Genomic DNA, 25,821 nt, shown 5'->3' on the forward strand with positions numbered 1-25,821 from the left:
GTTCCTGAGAGAACACGGACTGTGCCCGACGCGCTACCTCTAACCACCTCTATCTCCAATTGGCTCTTGTCGCCGGAGTACGGGCGTTCAGCAATGGGCGTCGACTCCTGTTGCACTAGACGCTCTTTGTCAACTGCGGCCGCTCGACCAATCCCATCAGGCACCGCTTCCAGGCAACAACATGGCGGAGCCGAGAGAGAAGGCGCTGCAGGATTACAGGAAGAAATTACTGGAGCACAAAGAGATTGACGGCCGCTTGAAAGAACGTATGTTTGTTTTTTTTAAATGTTTTGTTTTTCTTCCTTGAGTGGTGGGGTATACGCGTCGTCCTGGACATGTACGATCGAGTGGTAATAGCTTTAGCTCGGAGTCGCTTTGTCATGCATGAAGCCGGGCCGGGGCCCAGCTCCAGTCTCAGCAAACCCAGTTCATTTGACCTCTAATGTACTGAAATCCAATGTAGAAATTCTAATAAAAGATATAAATACGAAGCAGCTGGTTGGACTGCTCCGGGCTCTGGTGGTTAAGGGTTGATCACAACAGAAAAAAACACTCGACATTGGGCTACTCTTAAGATAGGTTAACGTTGCAGTGAGCTGAATGAATTAAGAATCCCTTTACAATATCTCGTACCCTAATTCATTGATCCTAATGTGAAAAATAGAGGCTGTTAAGCCTCTGTCTGTTTTGAATCATTCATCCACTATTTCAGAGCACAAGTTCAGACTTTTCTTGTTGATACACTGCATTCAAAACTATGATGATGTTACAAATTACACTGCTATGATAAGTGCAAGTACTGTAACAGTAACTATCCACCTTGAATGGAGTATATTAGAATTTTTAAAAATGTGAAACTGTGATGGAAGGTTGATAATATTCGCGAAGTGAACCAGTAATTTTGTGAGAGGAAGATGGAACCAAGCTTGTGAATTCAACAAACAACACACAGAAAATGCTGGAGGAGCTCAGCAGGCAAATATTTGGGGGCTAACATCCTTTATGGGTATTTTTTTTGCTTCAGATTCCCAGTGACAGTTGCATTTTGCTTTCTATTATTTAAAATGTTCTGCAAAAAACCTTCCAACATTCATGGCAGAAATTTGATTACAGCACTTTTGTAACAAAGATTACTAATATTCTATTTTAATAAAGTTTGTGGGTAAAATCATAGCTGGTTAAATACCTGTTCATCCATTAGATTATTAAGTCAGTTTTGGCTTTGGGTTTTAATGCTTGTATCAATATTTTGATGATTTGTGCATCGCAGATTGAGGAATAAACCATTTTATATTTAATTTCACTGGGGAGGGAAAAAAAGCAACAAATATTATTAGGTCTTTGCTTTTGCCCTCCATGATTGTTGAAGGTTTCTTCTGCTATGTGGCTTCAACCTCTCAGGATTTTAGAAAATTCTTACCCACGCTTTTAATTGTAAACATTTCTGTGCAGGAAATGTATTTTATTATGTGTGAGAAAGAGGTGTGCATAGACTCATATTTTCAAATGATTGTACCCTAGCTGTTTTAATACTCTTAATTTGTGAACAGTAAAGCACAGCTTTGCATGTCTGAATACATTTTTACAAAAAAAGATTAGCTTTATTCATGTGTATCAAAACAGTGAAATATGCACTTGCATCAAACCAAATCAGCGAGGATTGTGCTGGGGGCAGCCCTCAAGTGTCAGCGACACTTCCGGCACCAACATAGCATGCCCACAGTTTACTGACCCTAACTTGTACATACTTAGAATGTGGGAGGAAACCAGAGCACCACGCAGTCACGGGAGAACATTCAAACTCCTTACAGATGGTAGTGGGAATTGAACGCCAATCTTATAGCCAGCACTGTAAAGCATTGTGTTGCGCACTGTTCTAATGTACTGCCAATAATATTTTGAGTTACGAAGTATCATTGTCTACAAAATGATTTGAATTTGCAAAGTAGTATATGCACTCCGAAAATTTTTTAAGAAATCCCATTGTCAATTAGACAATATATTAAATGCTCCAGTAGCTTCAGAAGTAGTGATATATACTATAAATTAAGTGTTATGCCCAGTCCATTGCAAAATTATTTTCTAAATGATGTTAGATAAATTGATTTTCCTTCCACAGTTTCATAACTAATTTGTCTATTACATTACTAGATATTGGAAATTTACATGTAAATGTTAGCTAAACAAAAATATTTGTCAACTTAGTTAACTCACCCAATTAGGGAAATAATAACTGAGCCTCAAATTAGCACCAAATCCTACAAACTATATATTTAATGGACATGCCCTTCTAAATAGTCATTGCAATAATACAACCTTTTTTTTGTAATATATTGTTAAAGAATTTTGCTTTGTAGAATAAAGTTCAATCTATTGTGCTTGCCTTAACTTTTCAATAACTATCTGTAGCGGTGTGCTACACGCAGCGCTGAAATAACGACACAGAGTCGATAAACTGCAGCCAAAGAATAAGTTTATTTCAACTACACAGTCTTGCTTTTAAGCCTGTCTCTCCCACCAGATACCTTGAGAGGCCCTACTGAAACCCCCTCAGGCTTTCTTCCTTTGTCCCTGCACTCTGGCTAATTGTCAGCCGGTTCGAGTGTGCTAGTAATTGGGTCGCCACATAACCCCCCCAGAACCGGTGATACACCCCCCAATGTCCACAGTCGGGGCCGGACCCTGTTTGGGAGGTCGGCCTCTGCGCCGCGGTGCCGGAAACTCGACCGGTTGCGCCAAGTCCACATGGGCCGGTTTGAGTCGGTCCACCGTGAAAACCTCCTCTCTCCCCCCAACGTCTAGCACGAACGTGGACCCGTTGTTCCTGAGCACCGTAAGTGGCCCCTCGTAGGGCCGTTGCAGCGGTGGCCGATGCCCGCCCCGTCGTACAAACACAAACTTACAGTTCTGCAGGTCTTTGGGTACGCAGGTCGGGTGCTGCCCATGCTGCGAAGTGGGTACGGGGGCCAGGGCACCGAGCCTCTCGCGTAGTCTGCCCAGGACTGCTGCGGGTTCGTCCTCTCACCCCCTTGGGGCTGGTATGAACTCCCCAGGAACGACCAGGGGTGCGCCGTACACCAACTCGGCCGACGAAGCGTGCAGATCGTCCTTGGGCGCCGTGCGGATGCCGAGTAGGACCCAGGGAAGCTCGTCCGCCCAGTTAGCTCCGCGCAGGCGGGCCATGAGAGCCAACTTCAGGTGACGGTGGAAACGCTCCACCAGTCCGTTCGACTGTGGGTGGTAGGCAGTGGTGTGGTGCAGCTGAGTCCCCAACAGGCTGGCCATCGCTGACCACAGGCTGGAGGTGAACTGGGCGCCTCTGTCGGAGGTAATGTGGGCCGGTACACCAAAGCGGGACACCCAGGTGGCGATCAGTGCCCGGGCACAAGATTCAGAGGTGGTGTCGGTGAGTGGGACCGCCTCTGGCCATCTTGTGAACTGGTCCACGATAGTCAGGAGGTGCCGCGCCCCGCGCGACACTGGCAGGGGGCCCACGATATCCACATGAATGTGGTCGAAACGCCGGTGGGTGGGGTGGAACTGCTGCGGCGGGGCCTTGGTGTGTCGCTGCACCTTGGCCGTCTGGCAGTGCATGCACGTTCTGGCCCAGTCACGGACCTGCTTGCGGAGTCCGTGCCAAACGAACCTGCTGGAGACTATCCGGACGGTAGTGCGGATGGAGGGGTGCGCCAAGTTATGAATGGAGTCGAAAACACGTCGTCGCCAAGGTGCCGGGACGACGGGACAGGGCTGGCCGGTGGCGACGTCACAGAGTAGGGTCCTCTCACCTGGGCCTACGGGGAGGTCCTGGAGCTGCAAACCGGAGACTGCGGTCCTGTAACATGGGATCTCCTCATCTGCCAACTGTGCCTCAGCCAGTGCCTCAAAGTCTACCCCTTGGGAAAGGGCGTGAATGTTGGCGAGAGAGCGCATCCGCCACGACATTGTCCTTACCCGAGACATGCCGGACGTCCGTTGTGTATTCAGAGATGTAGGACAGATGGCGCTGCTGGTGGGACGACCAGGGATCGGACACCTTTGTGAATGTAAAGGTAAGCGGTTTGTGGTCCGTGAACGCGGTGAAGGGCCTACCTTCTAAGAAGTACCTGAAATGCCGGATTGCCAGGTATAGCGCCAACAGCTCCCAGTCGAAAGCACTGTATTTGAGCTCGGGTGGCCGCAGGTGTGTGCTGAAAAACGCCAGGGGTTGCCAGCGGCCCGCGATGAGCTGCTCCAGTACCCCACCGACTGCCGTATTAGATGCGTCCACTGTGAGGGTGGTAGGGACGTCCATTCTGGGGTGCACTAGCATCGTGGCGTTCGCCAAGGCATCCTTCGTTTGAATGAAAGCGGCGGCGGACACCTCGTCCCAGGTAATGTCCTTGCCCGGACCGGACAGCAAAGCGAACAGGGGGCGCATGATCCGGGCAGCTGAAGGGAGGAAGCGGTGGTAGAAATTGACCATACCTACGAATTCCTGGAGGCCTTTGATCGTGGTGGGTTGGGGGAAATGGCGGACCGCATCTGCCTTAGCGGGCAGAGGGGTTGCCCCGTCTGTGGTAATCCTGTGGCCCAGGAAGTCAATGGTGTCGAGCCCGAACTGGCATTTGGCCAGGTTGATCGTTAGACCGTAGTCACTCAGCCGGGCATAGAGTTGTCTATGAGTTGTTTTGTTTTTCATTTAATTGTCTTTTTCTTACATCTTGTGGAAATGTTTGTATGATGATGAACTTCAATAAAAAATAAATTACAAAAGAAAGTTACAAATTCTGTTTCCATCAATAGGATATAGATTTAGACCGTTCGGTTAGGCTAAATTCTCAACATCTCTCAAGTTTTGTGACTTTATTTATAAAAGTTGTTAACATATTGAAGAAAGGACTTCTGTTTTCTCTTTTCACCTTATAACCCCTTTTCTTGAGTTGCACAGTGAGCATAAGAAAGTAGAAGCAGGGAAAGACCACATGGCCCTTCATGCCTGCTCAATTAAGCAATGTGATCACCATTGATGTGTCCTAAAATCCACATCTTCAAAACTTCAAAATTCTTCAAAACTGTATCTATATTTTCTTTAAATATCACCAAATATAGTGGATTCTGATTAATTGGGAGGAGTATATTTTGGCCCAATTAGGTAGCTGCCTCAATTAGTTGGTTCAATGGAAATAGTTAAAAAGGTATAAAAAGACAAAGTATTGTTTAACTGAGTAACACATTTTGTATTTAAATGAAATACAGAACAAATGAGAACACTGTTAATACTATTACAGTTCTATAAAACTGAATTAGTTCCTAATAGTTAACCAACAGAGGAATTTGTCTAGTGTTACGTACCCCGTAACTGGGTGTCTTACCAGCAAAGTTAGAAGTGTCCGTTGGAATCTGGTACTATTTTCAAAATAGTATTTATTAGTAAAATATACAAATCAATATCAACAATGCAAATATACAGATAATACACGTTAGCAATAACTAAACCTAAAAGTGCGGGTATAATAATAATCAATAATAACCAAGCTCTGTCGATGTCTAGGGGATAATGAATTGTCATATGTGAATATAAAGTTCAGTTCATACAGGCTGAGGTAGTTGTTGGTCGATGTGTTGTAATTGTTGGAGAGAGAGAGAGAGAGAGATCAAACAGTGACAGCCTGTCAAACCTTCCTTTACGTTCTTGATCCGTCGATGTGTTGTTGTGGCCATTCAGGTATGACCCCTCTGTCCTTTTGCTGGACCGTTCTATGGTGGACTCGTCACCCAGTCAAGGGTGGACACACACACAAGCCCCCACCAGCCTCGCTATAAACACTGTGAGTTAAAGTTGACCGATCCTTCGTTCGGTCTCCGATGCCCCACACTTCTCTCGTGGGTTCCAACACTTAAACAGTGCTCACTAGTGTGTCTCTTGGTGCGTCTGAGGGGTGTCTCCCCAGACCTCACTTTTATCCCTACTCACAGGGTCTCAGCCCATCAAACCAGCCCACTCCGGCTGTCCACTGAGGAATTTTAATTAACAGAATAGTACCAAGTAAACAGCCCTCTCCGGAGCCCTAAGTCTTACAGGAGTCATAATATGGTCTCTCTCCCCCGGTGTTATCTCTCCCTTGTCTGAAGCAAATGTTCCAGTCCCAGTATGTTTTTGTTAGATCTCTTTTCTCTCTCATTAGCAGCCTGGCAACAGTAACGGTTTGTAATTCTCCCAGGGGAGGGGGACATGGGCAACCCTGCACCCTTCTGCCCATCAGAGTTGTTCATCCTTCGTAACACTAGTGTATGTTTATCTTGATTGAGCGCAGACACCTATTGTAGGTAATGGACTACCTTTATCAGTTACATCCTCCATATCTTCATTTTCATTGTAACATTCAAGATGATTGTTGGAACTTCAAATTCTTCGCAGTTCCTAACTTGTTGAAGTAGTGAAATCATTTCACTTTCACTCCCACTGTATCTGGCATCTCCAATCCTGAACGCTTGAAACCACATTGAGCAAAACAGAACTGTCTTCATTCTTATTTATTGCCAAATCTCAGTGACAGCATTCAGTGTTTTTTGAACACAAGCACACACAAATGACGCTATTGAAAAGCTGTTTGCTGTAAACACAGTGTGGTGCCTAAAATCAGCCCAAGTGCACATGTCTGACGCTAGTTAGAAGCTGTTCAGCAACAGTCTCAATTAAGTGGTATAGTGTCCCAAATAAATGAAGAGAATCCCAGCTATTTTTTTAAAATTTAGATTTTATTCTTTAAGAGTTGCCCCAAATACATGCCTGCCTCGATTAAATGATGCCTCAATTATCCAGAATCCACTGTAATCTAGTTTCTACACCCCTCCAGATAGAAAGTTTTCAGAAATCAAAACATTCTGCAAAAAGTTCCTCTTCCCCTCTGTTTTAAATCTCTACTAATTTAGATATCGTACACCAGTGGAAGTTATGCTGATCTTATGTTCAAAAAGATTACCCCTCGTTCTTCTAAACTCTAAAAATAATTCTAAAAATAAAAACAGAGATTCTGCATATACTGGAAATCCAGAGGAACGCCCGTGTTGGACGATTTAATTTGGCCCCAATGAAGTGTCCCGGCCAAAACTTTTGACTGACTGTTTATTCCCCTCCATAGATACTGCTTGACCAGAAAGTACAGAATATTAATTCAATTTCTTCAGCTGCTGAGGAGATAATGAGACCAAAACTGTCACCATTTCCCAGTGCGGCCTCAACATTTTTTTTGTGCGGGTGTAGTAGCCCTTTTCTAAATTACAACCTGCTTGCAATATAGCATTTGTTTTGGTAATGACTTGCTGCATCTTCTAACCTTTTTCAATTGGTGCACTGGAAATCTAGATCCCTTTGTACATCACTCATTTGCAATTTTCCTTTGTTTAGATAATGGTCTACTTTTGAATTCCTTGTGCCATAGTGCATGACTTACCATTTTCCCACATTAAACTCCATTTACCAAGTTTTCACCCACTCACTCAACAATCTGAATGAGATATTCTCATTGCAACATGCCCTTCAGTCTACCCTCATTCTTTATAGTCATAGCTGCCTGCACTGGTGTCGTTGACCACAGTGTCTTCTGTGAAGTGGCTAAATGTCATTATTGTAACAGAGGCATTAACTTAATGTCTGTTAACATTTCTAAGCCATTTATCATAGATATTATCGTGCTTAGGTAGTAAAATCTAATAAGGTCTGTGAATATTAGGCTGATGGGCCCTGGTGTTTTAAAAACTTGTCATGTCTACTAATCTGTTTTGGAATTTTTAAAAATGTGGAAATGAAACATAATAGCACCTTTAAAGATATACATTTAGAAATTAATATACGGGCCTTTCTCTTTGGCAATCTTTTAGTTTATATTAAGTTAATATAGCTGTATTTCCCTCATAGTTATGATCAGTATTAAGTACAATGATTATAGCAGTATTGGCCATGGATCAGAGAGCAAAGAGTATGGAGTTACGGTATTTCATGTATAAAACAATGTTCTCTGGGGATTGGTATTTGTACCAATACTCATTCCAGGGTGTTTGAACTTTTTGGAATTTGATGTGCTTCATATTAATTTCTTCATGAAATAGGCAGATACACAAGTGAAATTTAGTGAAGATAAGTGGGAAGCTTTAATATGAAGAAAGGTAATATGAACTAAATGAAACTATTTTAAATAGAGTTCGGGCAGAGAGAATAATGAAAGTGTTAAAAAATATTCTAAAAATTGAAGGCATTGAGAAAGTTGTTTAAAAATATGAATTTGAATTTATTAATATAAAACTAGGGTACAAAACCAAAAAAACACATTCTTTATAAAACATTACAAAGTTGTTCTGTTCTGACACTGCACTTTGGGAGGGGATTGAGGCCTCCGTTTCTAAGAATCTCATCACAAATGTTCCTGTATAATCTTAAAGCTTACACCTTACCTAAAAGTGTATTATAAAAGCTGGTTATTTCAGAGACGAACTTTGTCTTTTGACTAGTAGTGAGAATTTTGGGTTGTATGCAGCATCTGGAGCAAAAAATGGGTTAGTTTCTTTCAACATTCCTTGTAATTTTTTTTGACAGCTGCACAGACCAACCATTGCTCTGAACATGAAATTTTTAAACAGCCTGAAAACTGCATGCTGCTTTAACTGTTTCCTTTTGTAATATACAGATTATTAATATTTAGAATGAAAATTTTACAATCACATACTTTTGATTTTAGTTGAAGGTTATAATGCAATTTACAAAATTATTTAGAGTTTTACTCATCAAGCAAACAGAAGCCGTAACTCACAACACAGGTAAACGTCAGGCAGTCAAAACAACTGACAGCACAATGACAAAAGTGAAATGTTTTGACTAGATGGTGTTGGCATTCAGTGGGCTGGTGGTTTATTAACAGAATGGTGGCTTCCATTCTGTGTTTATTGTTACAATTTGTAACAGTGTTGTAACCTGAAACTCTGGTGAAATAAATACGTTGAAATAAAGGTTGAGTTATGTTTATTATTTAGAAAATTTATGGATTGTATTCATTAACACATAATTACAAGGTATTTTACAAGTATGTTGACATATTTCAAATTATATTAGCATATAAAAAGAAAATTTCAGTTTTGCGGCAACAAAGACTACATGATTGGGAGCATTTCAGTTACTGCACACTTGCGCAGCATAGAGGGAACAGTGATCTCTTTGCATCAGTGGAGATTTAAAAGGTAATTCAATATCATGAATGCTTGTGGTTATTAAGCCTGGGTAATCCATGGACATAGAAAAAAAACACAGTAACTTTTTTACATAATCTGGACAAAAGAACACGAGAAAATGAATAAATGGCAAAAATTTAGAAGATAATCAAATAATACACTTCAGTATTTTCCCAAGAGGTATTTACATAAACTGTTCTACAGTCAGCAACCCAAATATACGAGTGTTTGGTAAGCGATGGGAACAGAGTTGCTTTGAGAGACAGCTTTGACTCAACTGACAGAATGGCCTCTTGTAAGAAAGGATGACATTATTTGAAGTAAAGACAACTGTGGGGTTATGGGAGAAGGGTATGGGACAGGGATTAAGCAGTTAACTTGACAAATGGCCTCTTCTGCAGCATTGTTTTAAGAGAGCATTTGAATTTCTGCTTTTTAGTTAACTAAACTGCAAAATTAATATTCAAATTATTTTTCAATATATAGTGAGAGAGCAACTGAAGGAATTAACCAAGCAGTATGAAAAGTCTGAAAATGACCTCAAAGCTCTTCAAAGTGTGGGACAGGTAAGAGTTATATACTCATCACTCCTTCATGAACTTAAATTACATTTTTCTGCATTTCCATTTGAAATAAATAAAATTAATTTTCCTCAGATTGTTGGTGAAGTGTTGAAACAACTTACAGAAGAGAAATGTAAGTAACAATTTTTTTTACAGTTCACCTTATCCTCCTTCATAACCAAACAATTTAAAATTATACAACTTTTTTCCCCTGTATAGTTATTGTAAAGGCTACAAATGGACCACGATATGTTGTTGGCTGTCGTCGACAGGTAAAGTATTAAAAAATTATTTAGGCAAAGTGCATTTAAAACCGTCTATTTTTCTACACACCATTGCTTATTTTATTGTATATTTATTTTTAATATGTAAAGAAGAAATAATTGAGCAGTTAAGCTATCAATCCCCTCATCCCACTCAGTCTTTCCTCATGCTAAACTGATGAAGAATTTCTTGTTCAGGGCAAGCACTGATGTCCATTGCTACCCAATATATTAGTTATGAGCACGTTAAATAATAAGGTCTTACCCGCTCCGAGTGGTAAGATCGATGACCCTACTCCCAAGTTCCCAATCTGGCATCCAGCTGTCCTCTCCCAGTTTCTTTCCTGATATTAACTTCAACTTCCTAGTATTCTTGCAGCACTCCCAAGAACCCCTGCATCACCCCAACCTAAGATACTCAATGTATGTGAACTACCTACTTGATTCCATCAGAAGTATTTATGAAATCTTGTTCTACCTTCTCAGTTGTCCACCAAACCCCAGTCAAGGCTTCCAAGGCTCATCACGTTCCTTCAGTATAATGTAGAACTGCATGGGCACCTACTGTAGTCCAGTCTATACAGGCAGTCCCTAGATTACTTAAGGTTTCTTTTTCTGGAAAATGTCCAGGAACCAGTTTTTGTGCAGGTCAGATAAATCAGCAATTTCAAAAAAGGTTGACTAACAAGAACAGCTGTCTACTGTCTCCCGATGTAGTTACAATAGTACAGTAGCAGATTGTCCCACATCTATAATGGCTAGTTTTAATTACCTTATATGTATCAATGGATACTCCATTGTTTGTTAAAGTATTTTACAAGTGTCAAGATCTGGCCTTAACTATTTCAAAGTAAGTCTCTTAAGTACTCTCTGGTTAATTACTGTGTGGAAGTTATGTGTAAACAGTTTACATTTTGAAAACTCGATACCTTTTGAATTAATAGGCTGCTACCTTATTCCATAATCCCTGACCATGTTAATATTGCTGTAACTAACTTATTATCTTGAAAAATACTTTAAAGTTTATGTGAAAATTTGCAAAATAAAGTTAAATTTCCTTAAGTCAGGTCTTCCATTACTTAGGGAGTCTCTGCATTAATGATGGGACTGGAGACACAAAATTTGGAGCTCTTTAGACTTGTTTGAAAGCAGTCTGTCCTGGCAACATTGTTTTACGAGAACTGGTGTAACTAAACTTAATCACCTAAGTGCAAAAGAGCTTTTGGGTTGCCAAAGTATGCAAATATTTGAATAAATTTTGTAGTTACAAATATCTTCATATCACTAACGCTTTTAAATTATTTTACACTCTGAATATAGAAATACATACATTGATAGCATTGTAAGCCAATGTTTTACTAGAACAATCCTAAACTAATTCATTGTATCTGACTTCCAACAGCTTTGTACCTTTCTCTGGTTCAAAATTACTTCCCCTTAAAATAAATGTAGCAGTCTCTTCTCAGGCACTAGCATTAACAGAATATTTATTTATTTCCATTATATTTATGTGTATTCTGTTCCAGTTCCTTCTCTTTTCCACACCAAAAGTCTATTTCTACATATAGGTTATCAGAAGTATCTGATTATTTCAATGGGATAAAACTGAATATGTGAAATACCAATGTATTTTTATGAGTCATAGAGTAATATAGCAGGGAAACATGCCCTTCAACTCAAATAGTCTATGACCACAGCATCCTCCCTGCTAGTTCCAGTAGCCTGCGCTCGGTTCACAACCGTCCAAGCCTCACCCTTCCATGTACCTATCTAAATGCCTGTAAAATGTTGCAGTTGTACCCACTTCAAACACTTCTGTCAGCTTATTCCAGGTACTCACTAACTTGTGTGTAAAGACTGATCTGTCAACTCTATTTTAAATCTGCATCTGTGCCTTCCCACCAACCTTGGGGAAAAGACAATGACTGTTCACTTTATCCATACCACTCATGCTCTAAAGAAACTTCTGTTGGGCCACCCCTCATTCCAGAGAATAAGGAGCTAGCATGGCCAACTTTTCCTGTAACTCAGGAACTCTAATCCAGGCAGCAGCATGTTCTGCACTCCAGTTCGACAATGCCTTTCCTATAACAGGGTGACCAAGACTGTACTCAATACCAGAACTATACATAATAAACTTTGATGTTTTGTATGGTGCCTTCTCAAGTGTATTGTATATCAATTTGAGATTTAATGATTGATTTTTGCCTGCAAAAATTATGGATGTGTGTTTTTTGTATCTATAAGAAAAGAACATATCCATTATTTAAAAACAGAATTCTTTTCAAATTGAAATACTCTACATGGGCATTATTACATTGTTGTAAAATACGAGAAATGGAATACCTTCTGTAAAAGATACAAAAACACTTTTGTTTAAACATTTGCCCCAAAGTATAGTCTGATTTATTTTAAATAGCTACCTGTTTGGTACAGGTGACTTGTCATTTTAATTTGGAATTTTGAGTCTATGCACTAAATTAATGTAAACAGTGAAATGAGAAACATTTTGAATCAAATCTGTGTGGGTGTATACTTTGCTTCTCACCAGCACTAGAAACACAATGTATTTGGTATGCATAGAAGTTGCCATTCACTAAAGTTTGTCCTGTCTTAACTTAAAATATCTTTTGTATTTCCTGAAAAACTTCATTAAAATACAAAACTAAAGAAGAATCTTTGTCAGTGCCTTCAAAAGGTAATCCAGTTGTCCTGTTTCCTTGTTCTTTCTACATTTTCCTTTTAGTTTACCAAATAATAATCAAGGTATCCTTTGAAGATTCCTCTATAGCACCCTGTCAGGTACTACATTTCTTTTTTTTTTTTAAAAAAAGGCCTGTATTGCCTTTGGTAATTTGGGTTGTTATTTTAAAGCTGTCTTTTTCAGCTTTTCAAGGTATTGAAATCTTTATACATTGCCATCAAATCTCTTAATTTTCTCTGCACTGACCCATCTTCTCCAGTCCTGAACCAATCCATCTTCTCTAGTCTATCCCTAATCCCTGAAATTATTCAAACAATTGACTTAGGAACATCAGCAATTACTTCAATTAATATACTACATTTTAATATAAAATACCTTATTTTGTTTCCAAGTAATGTAATTAGGCAAAAAATTGCAGAAGGAAGATAATTATCTTTCATATATGTAGAGTGATTATTAACTTTTTTTTTAACTTTTGAAGTTTGCCCAGTAGAAGCCAATTCTTTTTTGTGTGGTATGAGAGAGGGTGTTGTGTTGGAGGAGGAAATTTGATTTTTCTGGTCCATTTAACATTCCTTTTCATTTCATATAAATACAGCTTGAAAAAAGCAAGTTGAAACCAGGGACTAGAGTTGCCCTGGATATGACGACTTTAACTATAATGAGGTAAGTGTTAGAATGGAAGTATTTTAATTAAACGGGGAAAAAAGTCTTAATAAAGCAATATTTGAGCCTGAGAATATTAATAGGGCAATATTTGGATTTAAAGATTTGAATTACTACAGCTAGTTAATCTGCCTACTTCCATTGCCCTTCACTGGGACCATAACCCTCCATACCTCTGCCATTCATGTATCTATTCAAACTTACGTTAAATGTTGAAATCAAGTTTGCATACACGACTTGCATTGGCAGCCCTTTCCACACTCTCATGACCCTTCCTGCCCCCCCATATGTTCCCCTTAAACATTTTACCTTTCACCCTTAAACCATGACCTCTAGTTACAGTCCAACTCAACCTCAGTGGAAAAAAGCCATTTATCTATACCCGTCATAATTTTGTATATCTCTATCAAATCTCTTCTGAATTTTCTATGTTCCGAGGAATAAGGTACTAACCTATTCAATCTTTCCACATAATGTAGGTCCTCCACACCTGGCAACATCTTGTAAATTTTCTCTGTACTCTTTCAACCTTATTTGTATCTTTCCTGTAGGTAGGTGACCAAAACTGCACACAATACTCCTAATTAGGCCTTACCAATGTCCTGTACAATTTCAACATAGCATCCCATCTCCTGTACTCAATACTTTGATTTATAAAGGCCAACGAGCTAAAATCTTTCTTTACTAAATCAGCTATCAAGCTGTGACAATTGTGATTTATTAAGGAATATTCGTGGGGTTGAGGAATAATCAATTTTTTTTCCTAAGTTTTTGCTTGGTATGAGGTGGTGTTTATAGATTAAAATATCTCCAGTTTGTTCATTTGTAACTGAATTATAAATGTTGTGTGCTTGTGTAACAGGTATTTGCCAAGAGAAGTGGACCCATTGGTGTACAACATGTCTCATGAAGATCCAGGAAATGTTACATATTCAGAGATTGGTGGATTGGCGGAACAGATTCGAGAGCTAAGAGAGGTTTGCCAAAAAACATTGCTTTGTGAATATATTGAACTGTGTTCTGTGGAACTGATGGTTCTTGTAGACCTTCTGTTTAGCTGAAAATGAAATTATGCAACATTTACAGGTCATAGAGTTACCACTTACAAACCCAGAATTGTTTCAGCGTGTGGGAATCATTCCTCCAAAAGGATGTTTACTTTATGGACCACCAGGTAAACAAATAACCTTTTTCCCATTAAATTCCACTTAGAAACTAATCTAATTAAGTCTGCCATATTGTTAACAATATGTTTATTTTGGAATATTTAAATATGCTGCAGTGCTAGGAAGAGTTACTTGCAGATTATTGTTGGGAGTTGTAATTTCTTTGGGGAAGGATAGGGAAGAAAGTATGGATTTATAAAATGGCTTGGTATTCTGCATTTGGATGTAATAATATTGGGTGGCCAGAATAATTCATATGGTGGCAGTGTAAAATTTTCTGGGCATTTTCCAATAAAAGATGATCTAGTAGTGACATGGTAGAAGTATGTTGCTGCTGTGGCTCACTGAAATTGATTTGGATGTCGATCTGCGTTCAACAAATACTGGATGTATCTTTACAAGAAGGAAAGATGTTGAGAGATGAGTCATCCTATTGCAATCAATTGTCTAAAGGCAAAGTCTCGAATAAAGACGAGAGTGAAAAGTTTGTCAGATTGTTAGTTTGAGAAATGGTGTGTTGAAGAAAGGAATTTTAAAATTGCTAATTTTCCATTTATTATGATAAGTTTGAATTGGTGTAAAATGTTTAGTGCAATGGGAAAATAATGTCTTAAAGTAATCCCTTTATAGCAGTAAAGATGTTTTATGTGCCATGAAGGAACAAAATGTAAAATGTACCTTTATTTCTTTTCAGGTACAGGAAAAACACTCTTAGCAAGAGCTGTTGCTAGTCAATTAGACTGCAATTTTTTAAAGGTATATATTCATAAGCAAGAAATGAATTGAATCTGCTCTGGCAACACACACAAAATGCTGAAGGAACTCAGCAGACCAGGCTGTATCTATAGAAAAGAGTACTGTCAATGTTTCAGGCCAAGACCCTTCATCAGGACTCACACCTGATGAAAGGTCTTGGCCAAAAACGTTGACTGTACTTTTTTCCCGAGATGCTCCAGCATTTTGTAGGTGTTGCTTGGATTTCCAGCATCTGCAGATTTTCTCTTGTTTGTAATTGAATCTGCTCATTAGGTTGATCCATTGGATGAGACAGATTGCCTTGAAGAAAGATTGAATATTTTAAAGTTATGATTTCTTAGAGGAATTGACAAGATAGTTGGTTGGGGAATATAATAGTTTGAACTGGGGGTTCAGTCTCAAAATATGGAATTTGGCATTATGATAAGTATTGATCCCAAGTGGGAAATTCTTTTGTTACAGCAGCGATATTTAAAAACACGCTTAGCAGACTTAACTAATAAAGTACAAAATACTAATATACACAATTTACCAATGTGCAGTAATAATGTACAAAATAATAAAACAGAGACTATTGTTCTATGATGTGTGTTCTGTCACACAGAGATGAACTGCTGTATATGCTTATTGCATTTGTTAGGGAAGATTTTCATTAATGATCCTTGTGACAGGGGAGCTGAATGAGTCTGTTTGAAAGGGTGCACCGCTGCTTATTCAGTAGGTCATGGAGACGATGTGCCAGATTGTCCATAATGGATAACAGTTTGTTTAGTGACCTCCTGTCCACCACTAACTCAAAAAAGTCCAGGTTGTAGCCAGCGCCGAATCCAGCCTTTTTGATGAGTTTAGTTAATCATTTTGCATCACCAGCTCCGATGTTGCTCCCCAACATAAAGCTTTAAAGAAGACTGCACTCGCTACAACAGATTAGTAAAAGATCTCCAACATCCTGCTGCACACATTGAAAGATCTCAGCTTCCTTAGAAAATAGAATCTGCTCTTCTTCTTGTAAACTGCCTTGGTGTTAATTTTCCAGTCAAGTCTGTTGTTGCGTGAACACCCAAGTATTTGTACTCCACCACCACTACAACTTCTTCTCCCAGAATGTATAAATGACTCATCACAGTCCTTTTCCTCCTAAAATCAATTGCCCTCTTTCTGGTCAGCATCTCCTTTAGGACTGGAATGAGTAAAAATTTCTGCAGTCAAAAGTTGTGAAGCTTTGGAGTTCTAATTAATTGTGTATGGCAAGGATCAGTATATTTTTGGTGTATGAAAAGATTAAGTTAAGGTAGAAGATAACCTGGATCAAGCTGAAAAAATCAAATGGTAGCCTGTTATTATATATCTTGCGTATATCCTATTGAACTGAGTATGGTAATTCCATTTTTTTAATAGGTCGTATCCAGCTCTATTGTTGATAAGTACATTGGTGAAAGTGCTCGTTTAATCAGAGAGATGTTCAACTATGCCAGAGATCATCAGCCGTGTATCATTTTTATGGACGAGATTGATGCTATTGGTGAGCTTATTGCCTATGCCTTTTCAATTCAAATCATTAATTTCTACCATGAATTACAGTTCAAGTCAGTGTACAATCCTATTACAATACTATTCACCTGAAATGGGTGAAAACATAATACACAATAAAAGAAGTTGGGTTGAAGTTTTATAAAATACCATTGAGGCTGTTGGAGGACCATCAACTACTGTTTTGGTCAATGCTATTTGGGAAAATGTAGAGTCTTAGAGATTTGCTAGACTGGTTCCAGGGATACACTGTAGCTGTATTCTTCTCTCTAGAAGCAAACAAGGTTGAGAAAGTATTTGATAGACGTGTATGCTAACTGGTTTTTAAGTGAGAGAATAGGATTCCTATTAGCAGGTGTTTCAATGACCAAGGGTGCAAATTTAAAGTAATGGACAAAAATTACAGGGGAATGCAAACAAAAACTTTTTTTAATGCAGAATAGTCATGATTTTGAAATTACTGTCTTTTGAAATGGAAGTAGTCAATCAGTGATCACAAATAACTTGGGTACATACACTCTTGAGGAAAATTAATTTTGAGGCTATGGGGAAAGACCAGGGAAATGAAACTATCATTACTAAGTCAGCGTGACATTAATAAGCTACGTAACCTTCTTTGCCATAACAGTTCTATGATTTTATGAAAAGTTGTTCTTTTCACTTTTCTGAACTTCCATAAGAAGCAATATCTTAATTTGAAAACTAAGCCTTAAATAAACATGTTGGAATTATTTTTTTAGGTGGTCGCCGCTTCTCTGAAGGTACTTCTGCTGATCGTGAGATTCAACGAACTCTTATGGAGGTAAAAAGGGATCTAGTGCTTTCCCGGCGTATATGACGAATAAACTTCTCAGGCTTCCAGCCAGGTACAGATATCGATTGTAACTGACGTTTCAATAACAATCTCTGCCATCTTCATCAGAGATGATATCTGGGCATGTCTAGACCAGTGGTATTTATACACCTGTAGTCCATTTCTCCTGATTGGTAGTCCTCATCCAATCAGGTTTCCACTCTCCCACCTCGTTTACAATCAAATTCTAGTTCTTACCTGGAGGAAGACCTTTGTCTTTATTAAAATTCTTTTCCTCTAGTTTTATTTCAATGGCTTCCTTTACTTGGTGGTCCCAAAAACCTTTGACGTGGTGCAATAGTTTTGTGCCGTCGAAGTCAATCCTATGGCTATTGCAAATTCAGTGTTCTGCTACAACTGATTTCTCTGAGAACCTTAACAGATACATCTCCTCTGCCCCTTAATGCGGATTTCCACCATGTGTCCTGTCTGGCCAATATACTCTGCTCCACATTCACAGGGAATCTTGTAAACGCCAACTGATCTGACCCCCAGGTCATCTTTGACCTGCATATGCTGTGATTTGAGCTTCCTTACGGGTTTGTGGATGGTATTAATTTGGTATTTCTTCAGGATCCTGGTGATCCTTTCAGAAACCATGGAAATATATGGAAGACGAGGTAGTGATGTTAGGTTTAGGTTTACTGATTTTCCATCGGCCCTTTTAAGGACCTGATTGATTTCCTTCACCTTGTAGCCATTCTGTAGGAACGTCGTGCGTAATCGTCTTATTTCCTTGGGGACACTGTCTGTCCAAAATAGGTTTTGCACAGTTAATCAAAGTAGAAAGAGCCACTCTATGTTGGGAGACATGATGGTGGCCATTATTGCTGAGGTTCATGTCCATGTGAGTATGTTTCTGCTAGGCACCATGTCTAAGGCTACTGTTGTATTAGAATGTCCAGGAAGCAACAATTTGATCCATCTCCATTGTAAATTGAATGTTTGGATGTATACTGTTCAGATTGTCATGGAATTGTTGGAGTTCCTGGAGGAAAAGAAATTTTAACAAAGATGAAGGTCTTGTTCTAATTAAGAACCGGAATTCAATTATAAACAAGGTAGAAGAGCAGAAACCTGATTGGATGAGGACCAACCAATCAGGAGGGAAGGACTACGGGGGTATAAATGCCCAGGCATCATCCCTGATGAAGATGGCAGAATTTGTCATCAAAGCATCAATTATAATCGTGGGTTCGCAAAAAAGCCGTGGAGAAGAACGGAAGGGATGGTGTCAAGATTCATGCCTGGCAGCTGTATAACTGAGGACTCCCTGATTTACGGGCTGTTCCTGGGGACGCACACAGAGACAAACATCCGGTGCTGCTGGCAGATCGTCAACTCGGTGAAGGATGCTCTTTGATCAGCCTGAAACTTGGTGGTCTACCAGCACACGGAGATGTCCGTGGCTGAGTGCTGCCGCCTGGCACATTCTTGCCTGCAGGAATATGTGCTGAGGGATGCACTCAAACTTGGTGCAGCCACCACAAAGGCCAGTTGGGGAAGGACCACAATTTAAGGTTCATCACCTGCAGGAGTGGGAGGGGTTGGTTGGGGAGGAGAATACCCCTCATCAGTGGTGTGGATAGATGAGTCAACATGTGCCCCAGGAGTGGCTGGAAATGTACAGACCGTAAAGGAATGAGAGTCAACACTTGGATGTTTATCATTAATAATTTTATTTTATTGTAAATAAGTCTTTAATTATTGACTAAAGTTTGAGAGTCAATGAATGTTTTATTGTAAACATCTTTAATTTGAATAGGAACAGAGAGTCATTGCATAATTTATTGTAAGTAACTTTATTTTGTAATACTTCTGAATAAAGAATTTTTGGAGAAAAAAAATCAGTTATAATCGATAGCTGTACCTGGCTGGAAGCCCATGAAGAGTTTATTCGATTTATGGAGGTAATTTAGACTATAGAAAATGAGCATTGTTCATCGTCAGTTACCGTGCAGTCATTGTGTATTGCTAAATGCAGTTTAATGTAAATTTTAAGAAAAAAGAATGCTGGAGATAGTGCATCAAGTATCATATGTGGTTAAAAGATACTAAGTTAATATTTCACTTCAATGACTTTTTAATCAATAGTCTGCATATTTTCCATAAAACACCAATTCTTTTGAAAGATAATCAACTTGAAGCATTACTGCTGCAAGTTTTTCACAGATACTGCCTGATTAATTCCAACGCTCCTGCTTTATTTCAGGTTTAAACTGTTTCATTTTTTTTTAATTTTTCTTGTAAGTCTGTTTTATTTATTCTTTACAAATCATCTAATTAAGATTAGTATCCATTAAATTTTTAATAGTTAAGTACCAAAATTTTCCATACTAATCTAGCCATTACAGTGATACAGAATTTTCTACAACTCTTAAACCACATTGCAGTTAATAATTCCCAACAATGGCTTTATACAAATTATCATGTGAGCATGTTCTAATGGAGCACCAAAACAAGCATGCAATTATCCATTTCCTCTTCCTCCTTGCTATTTGTGTCCCTGTAAATTTGATTAAGACAAATAGTAATTTAATCCCAGGGGTTTTTATTCAGTATGATCTGCAGATATAATTGCAGGTTAAAACTGAAGCTTGCAATTCTACCAAACATCTTTTCTCTTGCACCACCCATTCATCCCGTGAACTAATTTGTTGGGCCATGTTAGAACTGTCCCCGCGGCTTTTCCTGACTTATAGCTTTGTCTAAAAGGTAAAAGATTAATTTGATAGTCTGCCCTTCGTCATTAATTTCCAACTCATCCATATGCCTTCAAGGGTGACACTACATTAGATTGTTTATATTCTTACGAACAATCATGTGCTGCTGTTTACTGAACCCCAATATAACTAAGCCAACTCCTGAAACTGCAATTAATATTAGATGTAGAAGGATTTGTATGATTAAAGCCCTCTGCTACATAGGATTTGGTTTGCGAACTGTCCGGTATTGCAGTTTATTTCTGTATATACTTAAAATTTACCATTTTACTTGTCCAGGTTTGAAATCTCTTCACTTGAGGTGCCATGAACTTTGCATGGTCTAAGTAAACATTTTCTTCTTCCTCCTATCCTGTCCCTCTCTCCCTCCCTTCCACTTGCTGTCTCCTATCCCCCTATTCATTCCCTGCCCATATGTTTCATCCTCTCCATCGCTCTTATTTGCCCTCCCCCTTTTGCCCTCTCCCCTCCGCTCTTCTCTTGTCACCCTCTCCCTCTAATTATAATAAAATTGTTGTTCAGAATATTCAAAGAGCAAATTAGTTCTGAACTGCATTGAAAGAGTGGAATTTATGCAAATCCAGGTTCATACTTGTTTTGGGACTATATTTGATTAGCTCATCATATTGATGTTTTGGACCAAATTGCATTTTAATTTGCATCTTAATTGCATTGAATTCTAGCTGTTGAATCAGATGGATGGCTTTGATACTCTTCACAGAGTTAAAATGATAATGGCTACAAACAGACCAGATACGTTAGATCCCGCTTTGTTGCGTCCTGGAAGACTAGATAGAAAGATTCGTAAGTACTGTATAGAGAAACAATTTAAATTGTTTAGGAGGAATATTTTACATTAAATTTTACAACTATGACAATGCAATTTAAATCTGTATTGCTAGACATTGAACTTCCAAATGAACAAGCAAGATTGGATATTTTGAAGATCCATGCTGGACCCATCACGAAACATGGTGAAATAGGTATGATATGTTTTCTTATTTTTTTGTAAGACTGAAAATCTATAAGCTAGTAAAATATGTTGACTAGAATTAGGTTTAATGCATAAACTTCTATTTAACAGTAAATGGCTACATTTGGTGAGTTCTAAAACTACAATAAATGCTTCAACTTTGTTATACACCTTTAAATTCTCTGTTTGCAAAAGCTGAAGTGCAAATATTTGCATTCCATTCAAATAAATATTAGCTACCGTAGATTCCGGATTTTAAGCCGCTACTTTTTTCCCACATTTTGAACAGCTTTGAACACTGCGGCCTTTAAAACGGAGCGGCTAATGCATGATTTTTTTTCATGCCGCCTCGTAAACATTTTGCCTCGTAACAGTAGACCAATAAAATTGATGAGTAGTTCACAGAGGTCCAATGAAATTGTACGATAAATCAAGCGCACTTTCACAATTAAATTATTGTAAATCAGTCATTTGTACTCACCCTCATCAACATGGAAAACACTCGAAGCATTGTGCTGCCTTATGGCAGTTATTTAGTTTATAATATTTTCGCTTAGTAATTCATTTTCTAGTTAAAGTTAGAAGAGTTTTAACTATATTTGTTTTCTGTACTACATCGCGGGATGCTATGACGTCACACCCGGTTTCGCCGCGTCTTGTGGGATACCAGTTTGCGATAAACGGGAAGGAGGGAGGGAGCGCATTACGCGAGCGGCATTAGATCTGAGAGAAACGCTGCTTTTAAATGCCGTTTGCGATAAAACGGGACAGCGGGGGTCGAGCGGCGGAGCAAAAACGCTGCTTTTAAGTTAAAGGCGATCAATAACTTTTCCTGGTAGGCTGCAGTATATATATTTTTTACCAGTCATTAGGAGATATTGGAATGTTGTTCAGTAAAGAAGTATACGCAACGTATATTTAAAAGTAGCCGCGTTACGGGCACGGTTCGAAAAAAAGCATTTGCAATATGTATTTGTTTTTGTTACCATATGGATTTAATTAAAAGTTAAAAAATCCTCACGTGTAATATCTTTCTGTGTAAATATCTCATATAACAACGTGGGACACCTACGGCCGAAAATCCAGTGCGGCCTAAAATCCGGTGCGGCCTTTACAAGTAAAAAATTGATTTTATTTCTAAAATTAGAGCCAGCGGCTTTTAATCAGGTGCGCTCTGTAGTCCGGAATCTACGGTATTTCATAGTACAGTATAATATAGTTAATAACAGCACACTGATGACATCTCCTCATATGGTGACAAAATGTTTACAAATGGATTGCCAAGACCAGAGACCAACTCAACCCAATCATCAGCCATGCAAGCTACAAATTTTCCAAATTATTTCCAACATTTTAATTATTCCAGGCAAGGCCACAATATATGGATTTTTTTCAACGCACATTATATTCAATGAAAATTATTTGTAATATTCAGTATCATAGGATGTGATGATGGTTTGTAGCAAGTTTATACATCTTGTGGATCCGATAAGACTTCCACCTGGACTTGTTACAGTACTGTGCAAAAGTCTTAGGCACCCTAGCTTTTTATATAAATGTTGTTTTAGATGTTAATTTTTTGTCCTCTGTATTAATGTGGCAATAGAAAGGAGCAAATTTTAGATTTCCAAACATTCATTTTCCAAAAAAATTAAATATTACTGAGAAATTTTTGTACTTCATTAAACTAACATATTAAGTAATAGACCTCTTCCAAGTAAAAACTTGATAAATTTGTAAGTATATAGCCCAGCGCACATTTAAACAAAGATAACAAACAGGTGCTAATGATAATGGCATGAGTTAAATTAACTAAACTGATTAATTGAAACAGAAATGGGCATAGAAGGAACCAAACTGGGTGAAGGATAACCAAACAAAAAGGTGAGGGTGTGGCAGATGTGAGAACTAAAATCATCATTCTTTCATGATGGCATGAGTGAGCATAGCAACAAGACCCAAGATGGTCATCCTGCATCATCAAGGTCCGTCAAACAGAAATTTCACAGTAGACATGAGTTTCATGTGCTGTCCAAGCTCTTCTGAGGAAGCACAAAGAAACGGGCAAGGCTGAGGACCAGAAATGAAGTGGTTGGCCATGGAAATTAAGGACAACAGGCAAGAGATACGTCAAACTGTTGTCCCTCCTAAATTGGAAGAATTTCAGCACTGCCATCAGCTCTGAGCTCGCAGAAACCACCAGAACCCAAGTACACCCCTCTATAGTCTTGTCAGAAGTGGTCTTCAAAGAAGAGTTGCAATCAAAAAGCCATTCCTGTAAAGTGGAAACAAAGCAAAAAGACTCACCCATGCACAAAAACACAAGGACTGGAGTGCTGAATGGTAGCAAGTCCTCTAGATGTGACAAGTCAAATTTTGAAATTTGTGGCTCAAGTAGGAGGTAGTTGTTTGTCCATGGGAAGTACTAGCAGATACTCATCTATCATGCAGTACCATCAGTGAGGCATCTGATCGGCCCCAACTTCATGATGCAGCTGAACAATGACCCCAAACATACAGCCAAGATCATAAAGAACTATCTTCAGCAAAAAGAAGAACAAAGAGCTCTGCAACAGGTGGTATGGTCTCAACAGAGCTCTAATCTCAGCATCATCAGAGCTGTCTGGGATTACCTGGAGAGACAAACAAGTGAGACCGCCAAGCTTTGCAGCAGTAGTGTGACAAGTTCTCAAATGCTTGGAACAACCTACCAGTTATTTTCTTAAAAATCTGCACAACAGTGTACCTAAGAGAATTGATGTAACTTTAAAGGCAAAGGATGGACACATCAAATATTGATTTGATTTATTTCTTTTTTACTATTTAGTGCTTTTTTTTGATATTTGGAAACTTTTCAATTCATTATTTTTGAAAGCATCTTCGCTTTACGGAATGTTTTTGTGTGCCTAAGACTTACACAGTACTCTACAGTGGTGCAAGCAACTTATTATGCAGTAACACAAGGGAATCTGCAGATGCTGGAAATAAATAAAAACACAAAATGCTGGCAGAACTTGTCGTGGTTTCTTGTGCCCCACAAATGACCAATGGATCTCTGTTGATTATAGTATATATAGTTTATCCATTCAACAAACTCAGCAGGCCAGGCAGCATCTATGGGAGGAGGTGGTGACGACGTTTCGGGCCGAAACCCGATTATTATGCAGTAACCTGGTTTTTGTCCAGCATTTTTGATGTAATTTTAACAAGTTCTTGTGATTAAAGATAATGTTTGAAAATATTGAATCAAAGCATATGCCTTATGACAGTCAAACATTTTCATTCCATATTTGGCTCTTAAGTGTGTCAGTGTGCTTTTTGAGATCCAGTATAATCTGCAAATCAGCTCGTAAGGATCTTGACAAATACAATAGTTTTTGCATGGTTCACTTGCCACCAAGAAGCAAACAGTGGAAGATATTTTTCATTGTCGCTGATGAAGGGTCTTGGCCTGAAACGTGGACTTTTTATTACCAGAGATGCTGCCTGATCTGCTAAGTTCCTCCAGTATTTTGTGTGTGTTACTCTGGATTTCTAGCATCTGCAGAATCTCTTGTGTTTAAGATTCTTTTTGATTATATTTTGCTAGTGATTTTTATTTATCAGTGTTAATTTAATTCATCACATTTTCCCAGCTTATTCCACATTTTTTGTTTACAGATTATGAAGCCGTTGTCAAGCTGTCAGATGGATTTAATGGTGCTGATTTAAGAAATGTCTGCACCGAAGCAGGTATGTTAAAAACTATTTCAAATTACAGTTGTCATCGAAATATTATTAACATAATATCCTTGTTGGAAACATAGCCAAATATTAATTCATTTTCCCAAAGAAATATGAAGATGTATTGTGACTCCTCTTCACCCACCTCCAATCATCCTCATCAGCAAACTCTCTGTATTCACATATTGCTGCAGTTTGAAAATAAATATTTCTGTGTTTTCCTTCAGGTATGTTTGCAATACGTGCTGATCGTGATTACGTCATCCAGGAAGACTTTATGAAGGCTGTCCGAAAAGTGGCTGATTCTAAAAAGCTAGAATCTAAACTTGATTATAAACCTGTATAATGCAACCAGCATTCTTTTTTAAGACTGTGATTTAAATAGTGTATATGCACTAAAAGCAAGAAGATCTGGATGGTGTATACTGTTATTCATTACAAGTGTGTAATAGATGTTGCAGACCACTGAGTTTGGTGTTCTCCTGCACTATATATGTAATGATCCATTTTTAAGCCTTAAATTGGCTACTGGCAGAAATATTCTGTTAAAATCAATCTTGAAAATGTTGCTACTGAGGCATGCCTGTCTTAGTGTAATATAATACCTTGTATTCAAGTAAGACATTTCTCCACATGAACATTTATAGGTATTTGATTAATTTTACCCATAACTCAATAAAATATAAATTTATGAGAA

General features: G+C 38.6%; 1 protein-coding gene across 1 annotated transcript; it reads left to right on the plus strand.

Moving 5' to 3' along the window:
* Positions 1 to 154: 154 nt before the first annotated feature.
* psmc6 (proteasome 26S subunit, ATPase 6) lies at positions 155 to 25,821 on the plus strand. The gene is made up of 14 exons (XM_073039848.1): positions 155 to 266; positions 9,691 to 9,770; positions 9,861 to 9,900; positions 9,987 to 10,039; positions 13,333 to 13,400; positions 14,263 to 14,377; positions 14,487 to 14,574; positions 15,261 to 15,322; positions 16,721 to 16,844; positions 17,593 to 17,654; positions 21,112 to 21,232; positions 21,331 to 21,411; positions 25,062 to 25,133; positions 25,352 to 25,821. Exons 1-14 carry the CDS (start codon positions 182 to 184, stop codon positions 25,468 to 25,470), a joined length of 1,170 nt encoding a protein of 389 aa, XP_072895949.1. The 5' UTR covers positions 155 to 181; the 3' UTR covers positions 25,471 to 25,821.

This window comes from Hemitrygon akajei, chromosome 3 (genome assembly GCF_048418815.1).
Source record: "Hemitrygon akajei chromosome 3, sHemAka1.3, whole genome shotgun sequence".
Taxonomy (NCBI): domain Eukaryota; kingdom Metazoa; phylum Chordata; class Chondrichthyes; order Myliobatiformes; family Dasyatidae; genus Hemitrygon; species Hemitrygon akajei.